Source organism: Eimeria tenella, genomic scaffold (assembly GCF_000499545.2).
Source record: "Eimeria tenella Houghton genomic scaffold, Eth_scaff5, whole genome shotgun sequence".
Classification (NCBI taxonomy): domain Eukaryota; phylum Apicomplexa; class Conoidasida; order Eucoccidiorida; family Eimeriidae; genus Eimeria; species Eimeria tenella.
Genome location: NW_013543395.1, coordinates 654256 through 664468, shown reverse-complemented (window position 1 = coordinate 664468; position 10213 = coordinate 654256). Strand labels below are relative to the sequence as shown.

Sequence of the window (10213 nt, the reverse complement as noted above, 5' to 3'; positions counted from 1 at the left end):
ACACGACAGACCGCACCACTTTGTATTTGGCGGGAATGGCCGTAGGGAGCACTCAATGCTGACGCGCATCTGTAGGAAACCGTGGTGCTTCTTGCGTTCCGCCCTGTCCTGTTTTGCCAATAACCCATGAGCTGTATTGGGCAGGCCACGCAGCTTCTGCGTGGGAGCAGAAGCACAAGTCACGTGGCCCGCCTGATACGAATTGTCCACTTTTTCCACCGCTAAGTAGCATACAGCGAACTAACTGGGACATTGTCGAAGGCATTTGAGAATCTCCGGTGCCGTTGCACTTCCGCAGCCTGCAGGACTCTACTATATATGCGGCAGAGCATAGCTGCGCTTGCGGCTTTCGCGTACAGCTGACTTTACAAACTCGCACTAGAAATGTTCAAGGCCAATTATATGTTTCAAGTCTACATTGTGGCCCCTGTGCACGCGTCGTTGGCTTTCCGTGACTACCGTCTACCTGATGGTTGTGTCCCCCTGGTGCGCATGTGTGTATTAGTCTTTGTATGTGACCCCCGACGCTTCGCGAATGACTGCAAGACTTTCGGTCTCGCATATAAGACGAAGCAGCACTCTCCCACGGTTAGATGTCCCCATCCAGTTGCATTGTTACAGCCGGTGAGATGTTGTGAGACGTGAAGATACTTCTGGTACGTCCTCAGCGTACTTAATATTGTTGCCAACAGCAGAAACTCTTGGCTTGACAGCTGAACGCTGCGGAGTCTGGGGCTCCTATCTCTGTATGCGAACTCAAGTAGAGCTTTTGCTGTCGCCGTTTCTCGTGGAAGGTGAATGCTTATCGCATATAGAGCAAACCAAGTTCCCAGAGGCCGCATGACAAGGACCAGAATTGAAGCGTGTGCAGTGGACAGCAGAGGATCTGCACTCCACCCACCGCCGTCACGAGCACCCTCTTGTCATCAAGGGAGCTAACCACCTACAGAAGAACAAACAACGATTCCAGAAGCATCAGCAGCAACAGCTGCCACCATAGTAGACGCCTTGTGTGTGACGTTAGCCACAGCGAAAAACCAACTGTTGCAGGAAAAAAGTGCCCGGGCACCCCACATCTCTACAATGTTGTGTGTAAAGACAACAGGAACCACAGACAGACTAAGTAACTTGGCACTCAAGCGCCGACAGTATGACTTCTAGCCTCGCCTGTGGGTCGAGAGCGATCCCTTTGTTTCTGCCCCCTCTAGTTACTTTGCCTTTCCCTATGGTCTTCTTTTGCATTTCCGCTGCGCGCTCCAGCAAAGACTGCCGCAGCTCGTCACCCCCGTGCAGGATGGTGCTGACTGAGGCAAAAGATAATACCCCCAATGTACCGTAGCCGTTGAGTGCCTCCATGACGTCAAGCTCTACTCCCGTCGAGCCGGCAGCTGGTGGAACTGCAGCCTCCTCACAGCTACTCTCTTCAACGTCTACGCCATTTGGTGTGTCCATGCTGCTCTCGCTGCCCGCGTCATCTGCGTCTACAATCTCCACGAAGTCTGCGCGTTTTCCGCTGGAGGCGGCAACGGCTGAGGGCAGTCGGGTGCTGCAACTATGGGCAAAATTACTGAGTGCCAAGGCTGTCAGTCTCTGGGCTAGCAACACGGCCCTCTGGGGCCCTTCCGCCGCTTTCTGCATGCGCCTGCGCGTCATCTGCCGCTGCTGCAACGCAAGGGACCGCATTCGCCTGCACTGCAGCATGGCAGCAGCCGAACCGCTCTCCGGGCACTCGAGGGCCCCAGGGAGGTCCCCGTGCTGCAGCATGGCCACAGAACCCAGCGTCAATTCCCCCACAAGCTCGCAGGCTAATGCAGCTGCGGGGGAAGCCAGGGGAGCCAGACATAGTGGGGATGTCTTTGACACAGCTGCGCAAAGCGTCTCTACATCTGTACAATGTGAGTAGGAACCGCCTGAGAAAGTCTTGTCTGCTTTTTCTAGCTCCAAAACACAGAGCGCTTCATCATTCACGTCAGCTAGAGGTCCCCGTGTCGTCTCCTCCCACTTGAGCATTTTTGCCGCAGATAGGTACGCGCGCAGAATAAGATCAATGTTGCATATCGACTGTTCCCTTAGCATCTCAGCCTGCTCGCTAGTGGTTCCTGCAAGGGCTCCGCGTGCATCACGCGAAGCCATCATCTTGCAGAACAGCAGATCCAGGGCATGCAAAGGGGCCACTAAGATGTCTCCTACTTGAGCGTTTAGCAGTGAGAAGAGCAATAGCTGCTGCTGTTTGCCGCCCCGCTGCAGCCGCCATGCCGGCATCAACGGAGCCTCTGCGAGGTCCCAAGGCAGCTCAAGGGGCTTCTCTAGAGGAGGAATCACGAAATGCCGCAGTAGCAACTCCTGCTTCTGCCACCTCAGCTCGCGCTCCGAGACCGACTCGTCCCACGGCGGCTCCTCGTAAGGCAGCAAGGTGGCTGCATCTGCTGTCGCTGCCGTGCAGACCGTGTCCGCATTCAGTCCTTCTGATGAAAGAGCAGGAGCAGCTTCTGGTGGTGCTGCTGCTGCTGCATGCAAGTAGCGCAGGTGCGGATGGGTGCGAAGAACAATGTGGAGACAGTTCAGAGCAGCACCAAGAGAAGGGCACTCCTCCTCGTTGAGAGGCCCTGTAGCATCTAACACCAAACCTACAAAGCGGCGATCCACTCGTACTGCTAGGGCTCCCCTGACGATGGCCAGCAGCCTGAATCATGCAGGAATGTAAACACATAACAGCAGAAATAAGATCAGATGAAAAAATGGATAATAAATGGCTGGCACGCCTGCTGCAACAAACAAACCGCAGGCAGCTGCAGCATGGGGAGCTGCAAGACTTGCCGTTGAATGAACACCTCTCTAGGAGGCCGCGAGAGTTCGACATAGGCAACTGTGTTCCTGTAGCTGTTTCCTGCTTCGTCTTCAGGAATATCTGCTGCCCTGCTGCGCTGCTGCTGCGGCCTTGACGCAGCGGCAGAGCTGCGAGACGCGCCCTTGAGCGCAGGGTCTCGTATTGCATCTTCGATCAGGCCCTCTGCTGCTGCTCTGGCTGAGGCAGCATCATCCCCCTCCCTCCACACGGCAAGACACACATCGGGAGCTGCAGCAGCAGACGCTGCATTTGCTGCAGCAAGTCTTGCTGCAGCAGAAGCAGAGCCGTCTCCCTCTTGAAATTGCATCACCCGCAATGCCCCCTCTCGCCGCCGCAGCAACAGCCGCTGCAGCTGCTTCTTTGAAAGTGACCACAAGTCGTAGATGCTAAGGCGAATAAGAGGCTGCGGGGGCGCCTCAGCAGGTGCACCATCTGCAGCTTCACGTTTGCCTGCTGCAGCAGCAAGCGAAGGGTTCGATATTTCTTTTGTTTCCGCAGCATGACAAAGGAAGGAATACATCAGTCCCTCTATGTGTGAAGCTTCCCTCAATGTTTCTTCCTCTGCTGCAGCAAAGCGAGAGGCCAAAGCAGTAAGACGCACCAGGGCCTTGCCCCCCGTCCTCGGCGGCATCAGCACCACAACAACACCGGGCGTGGGAGGTGCAGGCTGAGGCCCTTCATCCCCTCCCAGTGAAACCGCACAGGAACGTCGCTTTTTCCTGTCCCGTCCTGTAATGTCCACACAAATTGCTGTTGGTGGAGCTGCAACGGCGGGAGCAGCGCCCTGTCGACCGCCAGCAGCAGCAGCAGCAGCAGCAGCACAAGAGCGCGCAGCAGCGGATAGCAGGGCATGCAGAGAAACAGCAGCATCGTCGTGGCCACCAATCTCCGCAGGGGACACAGGGTTAAATGCCACTGGCCATATCTCTCTCAAGTACGACAAGTCCAACGCCGCTTCTTCACCCAGCTGCTGCTGCTGCTGCTTTTGGTCTTGGCCGCCTTCCTGGGCTTGGCAATGATCCGACTGCTGTAGACTCTGGGTGAAATCGTCTTGCTGTTGTTGCTTCTGCCGCTGCTGCTGAGCCTGTATGCCTATAGGGCACGCGTGCTGCTGCTCGTCAGCCTGTACTCTGCATTCTGGCAACTTGACTTGCAATCGCTCCTCTTTCTGGTTAAATTCTTGCCTGTACATGAGCTCCTCATGGTTGCTACCTTCTTCATGCTGCTGCTGCTGCTGTTGCTGTTGCTGTAGCTGGTGCTGCAGCTGCAACTGATGTTGTGCCTGCAGCAGCCGTTGCCGCCGTTTCAGCACACAGCTGAGCGTCTGCCTCACTGCACCAGCAAGCGGCTGGCAGCTGCGGGGGTGCAGTGGACTGAATCGTTCACTAGCTGTTTCCACAGAGACACCCAGGGCTTCCAGCACTTGGCTCTCACCAATCACTGCTTCTCCATCCGCTATGCCTGCTGCTGCTGCTACTGTGAAGTCACTTGGAGGCAAACACCCTGTAACTGTACAACGAGCTCGGCGGCGACAGCGGGTTGTCAACACACCTGAATGCAACATGCAGGAAATTCCGATTAGCCACAGTAGCAGCAACTGCAGCAGCAGCAACAGGATGCCTTGTACGTACCAGCTGCCTCTATTGCAGCTCGAAGAGCGACTTCCGAAGTAAAAACAAATGGGCCAGACAAGAAAACCGTTGGCGTACTCCTGGACGCGGCCCAGCCAAAACGGTGATCGTTAGAGGGGACGTCTAGAAGCTCCTTTAGATTTTCGTGAGGTGCAGCAGCAGCAGACTGCGACTGCAGCGGAGCTGACAGACTGTCTAACCACTGGCGGCAAACAGCTGCCACAGCGAGCTGCTCTTGCAGTGCTCGAAGCCTCTCTTGCAGTTCCTGGTGCTGCAGCTGCTGCTGCCGCTGCTGCCGCTGCTGTTTCATCAGATTCGCTTGCTGTTGGTGGACCGCTTCGATATCCCGTTCCGTCCTGCATGGCGCATCAAGTGCCGCCGTCTCATTGCTGCTGCTGCTGCTGCTGCTGTTGCTGACCGGAGAGCGACTGGGGCACTTCTGAGGCTTCGCTTTTCTTTCTCGGGGAGAAGCTCGTGCAGCTGCCGCTGTGGCAGCCGCCTTACGAGGGGCTCCGAATATTTCGCTCCAAGGGCCCTTGAGCCCCTTTGCTATCCTTGCCGCTTGATCCCTCGTGGCGCCACGCTTCTGCTGCGACTGCTGCTGATGCTGGTGGCCCTGAGATTGCTGCTGCTCCTGCGGCTGCGGCTGATCCTGCGGTTGCTGCTGCTGTTGCGGCTTCCCCTGCTGGTCTTCGTCGTCCACATCTATTGCGTCGACGGCGGCAGTGTCCTCCACTGAAGGCAGCCGTTTTTGCTTTTTCATCTTTTCACCCTCCTCAGGTGCAGCAGCAGCAGCAACAGCAACCTCAGCCGCAGCATCATCCTTATTCTGTGTGAGCCGGCGGCTCCTCTTAACGCGACCTCCCGTTGACTCAGTAATTGCATCGCTGGCAAAAGCAGCACCGACGCTGCTGCTTTGGGCAGCAGCAGCAGCGCCTGCTGCCACTTCTGTAGCTGCGGCAGCTGCAGCACTGAGCAGCACACGGCTTCTCCTTTTGCTCCTCGAAGGGGTGGTCTCTACGGCCTCACTCTCCGCTCGGGGTGCCGATTCTTCGCTGTTTTGCTGCTGCTGCTGCTGCTGCTGCCGATTGTTTCTCCTCGTCGCCTTCTTCGGCGAGGGCGGGGGCGGGCAAGATGGAAAGAAATGATGGAGGGCGCGTTGCTGCAGTTGTTGCGCTTTTGTTGCTGCTGCTGTCCCTGATGCTGCCTGCTGCCGAGTCTCCTGTGCTCCGCTCTTGATGGGGCTCGCATCCCGTGCGATACCATGCTGCAACTCACTTGCTTCCTCCGTTGCTGCTGCTGCGGCTGAAGGCTGGGGAGGCTCCTCCCCCACATTCACTGCAGCTGGAGCGGAGTCTCCAGGGCAGCATCCACCTTGGGCTCCTGGCGGCGCTGCAGCAGCAGAAGCTGGTGCTGCTGCTGTCTCTGTCGCCGCATGAGCTACCACATCTGCAGCTGATGCTGCCGTCTCTGCCGCCGCACGCGCTACCACTTTTGCTGCTGTTGGTTCTTCTGCTAGGAGTACTAGAGCATCTTTGCCCGCCATGTTTCTCCCACTTACTTCGGAAAAGGCAGGCGCTGGCTTGCTGCTAGTGCTGCTGCTAATGCTGCTGCTAGTGATGCTGCTGGTGTTGCTGCTCAGGAGCGCCGTCTCCTGACTCAAGAGTCTGCCGAGGAGCAGCAAACCACTAAAACGGAAACTGCAAAAAGATTACAGCACTGGAGGTTCTCGCTGCGAGCGCCTTGCGAGAGAACAGTGCAGGAGCGGCGGGGAGAAATGGCGACCCTTAGCTCTTACTTCATTGTGTTTTGTTGCCGCCAGAAATTCGGGGTTCTCCAGCCTGAAGGGCCTTTGCCGATCCCGTGGCCGCTGATGGCCTTCCTCTACTAGCGTTGCTGCTTTTGCTGCTCTTCCTGCTTCTTCCGCTGCTGTTGCTGTTGCATTCCTCGGTGTTGCTGTGGCATGACGGGCAGCGGATGATGCAGAGCTACCCAGGGTCCCATATCACCTTCTGTGAAGCCCGCCTGATTCGACTGAACGGGTTTCTGCTGGTGCTGCTGGCCCCTACGGGCTCACTCCCGAAATGCCAGAGCTTTGCGTTTCTTCTGGTCCCGGAGGAGCAGCAATGGCTCAGAAACAAGCGAGATGGAGAATAGAAAACAAAATGCATGCACGCAAAAACCAGACAGAGACAAACACACTTCCCCAGTATGGTGGGGTCGTTGTTATGGTAGCCTCATGCGTAAGCTGATGCGAAACAGCCACTGAAGTGTACTGAAAAGGGAAAAGCATGCAAACATAAACCGCGCAGCATTGAAGATTCTTACGTAATTTGGTCCATGTAAGGTGATTTTTGTTCTGCTCCTCTCCTCTTGTCTCCCGAAGAGGCTAGACCCAGGAGACCTGCAAGCATAAACAGAAGCATTGTTGCTCCTGCGGTAGCTGTTGTCGCGAATGCAGCTTTTATTCTTCTTATGCTGTTGGTTACTGCTGGATTAACATGTTGGTGCTGCAGGTTGGGTCCTGTGCTGCTGCTGTTGCTTGAGATTCCTTGCTACGTGGGACGCCCAGTTGTTATGAGTCCTCTGCTGCGCCTGCGAAATGTTTCCAATTTTCGCCTACAAGACCACTTTCTCCTTTATTATTGCTGAGTATTTCCGTAGCGGAAGGTTTCGGGGTCTGTGCTAGCGCTCATAAAGGGCGAAGACCCGAGAAACGCCCCAAGCACTGCTGCTTAGAATCACAGTGGCCTGAAAGCTTTTTGCTGCAAGCTGCAAGAACCTGAAGTGACTACTAACAGGTATTTGAGAGTATCTGCAGCAGCTACCTGCTTTTGTTTATGTTCCTCGGTCCTCTTCAGTCCCGCAAGTCCCTGCCGGTGAGGCGGAGCCCCCGGACACGAACGAGATAAGGGAATTCAAGACGCTTGTAGAGGCAACTGGCTCACGTTTTCTAAAACCTCAAGTCCTCTACTTTGTTTACTTTCTTCCAAACATTCTACAGACCCATGGCTTTCCCTGCAGGTGTTTGCTGTAGGGTCGATGAGGTGAGGTGCTGCTCATCTTGCTGCATACGGATCTCTCCCGTTTTGCGCAGCTTACAGGGTTTGGGCGAACGAGCAGAAAGGATAATCTATGGGGAATCGTATATACACGGTCCCTTTACGCAAATTCCCATAGGTCATGGGAAATTGTACAAGGGGACCGTGTATACGTGCTGTGAGCTGATGGCTGCTTTTTGTGGGTGAGACGACTGTGACTCCAGGGGGTTCTCTTCATTTCCTTGGGTATCTTCGTGGCGACCTGTCTTTGACTCGGTCTTTTCGGTTTCGCTTGTGTTTGCTAATATTATGTATCTGGCTGTGTGTTGCATTGCTTACCTGTGTAGCAGCAGCAGAGCGCGTACCCCTGCCTCTACACATACATAAAATCGCTCCTTCCTCTACGTACATGCAACGGCAAGAACTAAACATTGTGCAGCCTGCAGCTCTTAGGGTGTTTCTTTTTTCCGCTAGAGCAGCAGCACAGTAGGAACAGCACCGGCAAAAACAACTTGCACACCGCCATCGCTCACACATGTGTAACGCATGTATGCGCTCACTTAACGAGATAATTGACAGCGGTGCCCATAATGGGACTAAAGGTATGGCATCTGAATTTGAAAAGCTAGTCATGATGCAGCGAAAACTAGTGAGGCTTGAGGAGGGCGGGCTTGCGGCGCAGGGGCCACACTTTCAGAAAGCACACAGCCAGGACTCAAGGTAGTAAGAAGAGAGGAGAACAAAAGCTATATTATTTCAAGAGTAAAACAAAGACCGTAACACACGGATAACTATGCGGCGCAAGCGCCACCCTGGCTGATGTTGTGTACGTCCACACGCCGCATCAGCAGCAGCAAGTGGCAATATTGAAGCCATTGTATTGACTACTGGAGCAGCTTTCACATGCTGTCGAATCTCGCATCGCCTGCCTTGTTCGCCAGTGGCTCGCTGTAATTTGCTTTGTAGGGCGTGCACCGGAAACGCCTCATGCCCGCAGAAAAGGAGCCCTCCTATAGGGTCTCCCACTGATTCTTCAGTGCTCCTCAGCGCCGCGGGCTCTGCCTCTGGCTGAAGCAAAAGAGAGCACAGAAGCTCTCAAGCGAAAAGGCCCCTCAACTCTACCACCAGCGGGCCGTCGGAACTCAACTATTCCCGAAATCCTGGCTGGGCCAGTCCTTGGCTCGCTGGTTCACAGGATCATGGAAATGCAGGCCACAAGGACTTTCCTTGGCCTCCGCAGTGCACGAAGGGGCTCATACTTGGCATAGCCTGTGAAAGATCGGCTACTGCGTTGTGCCTATCGATAACAAAGTGTGCGCTGCTTCGTCCCTTGTGAGGTTTGTGAGTTGGCCGTGGCAAAATCGTGCGGCAACAGGGCTGTCGCTGTCTTGCTGCTGGCACCGGTACTCGTTAAAGTCCTTAACACAGTCTTCTTATCTGAGTGTGGCCCGCATGCAAGTGACTTCCTCTTCTTCTAGCCCTGAATTGCCAAGATCTATGCTGAATTCCCTCGTCCTCTGTTTTTGTCTGACTCGGGTCGCTAAGACTAAAGTTTGAATTCTCTCTGCGCCTTTGCGCGTTACATTTCGTTCGCCTTCCCCTTTCGGGCTGTATCCCTTGACCCCTCCTGCTGGCCACATTGCCACCCTGGATAGACCCCGTGGGCACACCCCTAAGCCAGCGCAGCCCCCTCCTTTCTAGTAGTTCCATTGTTGCGTGAAGTGAAATTCCGCAGCAGCGGCAAATACACCAGGAGAAGTGGGTCTGTGCTGCACCTCTCGCATTCGGGGGTCTGCATGAACTCCTCTGAGTTGTGAAAACCGAACAGAGAAAAACGAAACAAAAAAGGGGCTGGCGCTCTCCCGGTCCCTTCGCAGCAGCACGACCTCGCGGGGCGTGACAGGCAAACGAAAAAGAGAGATAAGCAGCAGCAGCAGCCAGCCTCGGGAATGACAATCATGCCTATACAGAGGCGACGGCAACAGTCTTGATTGGGCGGCTTGGTGTGGCAACACCGGCACAACGAGGAAGACAGCGAAGGGTGTACATTGCAGCAACAACATCTGCTGCTCCCGCTACAACAGCAGCCGCAAGTTCTCCTGCTGCTACAGCTGATGCTCCTGTTGCTGCAATGACTGGTGCTACTGTTGGCGCGCCAGCTACTGCTATTGCCGATGTAGCAGCTGCCCCAGGGGGTGCTGCTGCAGCAACAGAAGCGCTGCAGCAGCAGCAGCAACGCGCCAATACAGCTGCATTCAGGCCCTTTGCTTTGCTTTCTCCATTCCTCTCTCCGTGATTTTCCATTCCGTCAAATTTGACAAGGGCTATTAAGAAACGGAAAGCGGGCGGGGGCTGCTGCATAAGCAGCGTTTCCCACTGCCTTTCGAGCAGCAGCAGCAGCTGTAGCTGCTGCTGCAAATAGATGGCTGCACTGCTTCGTCCCGGCTCTGCAGGTGTCCTGGGCTGCATGGTTGGTTGTTGTGTGTCGCCCGCTTGCTTAGTGAGTGAATTGCCAATAGAGAAAACATAGGCTACTATATATCCATAGGCACGTACGCATCTCTATTAATACATGTGTTCATGTACATGCGTTCATATATACATATATTCGTGCGCATACATCTGTGCGCATGGGAAACAGCTCGTGTGCACATCCATATATAAATATTCCTATGTATAAGTTATGACTGGGA

The 10213-nt window shown here is 54.9% G+C and overlaps 2 protein-coding genes across 2 annotated transcripts; both read right to left on the bottom strand.

Moving 5' to 3' along the window:
- Positions 1–455: 455 nt before the first annotated feature.
- On the bottom strand, positions 456–6025 carry ETH_00011320 (uncharacterized protein; the record flags this gene model as incomplete). Its single annotated transcript, XM_013377379.1, has 4 exons — positions 456–917; positions 1168–2683; positions 2818–4399; positions 4558–6025. 4 exons carry the CDS (start codon positions 6023–6025, stop codon positions 456–458), a joined length of 5028 nt encoding a protein of 1675 aa, XP_013232833.1.
- A 341-nt stretch (positions 6026–6366) lies between these two features.
- Positions 6367–6905, bottom strand: ETH_00011315 (uncharacterized protein; the record flags this gene model as incomplete). Its single annotated transcript, XM_013377378.1, has 2 exons — positions 6367–6544; positions 6808–6905. 2 exons carry the CDS (start codon positions 6903–6905, stop codon positions 6367–6369), a joined length of 276 nt encoding a protein of 91 aa, XP_013232832.1.
- Between the last annotated feature and the right edge of the window lie 3308 nt (positions 6906–10213).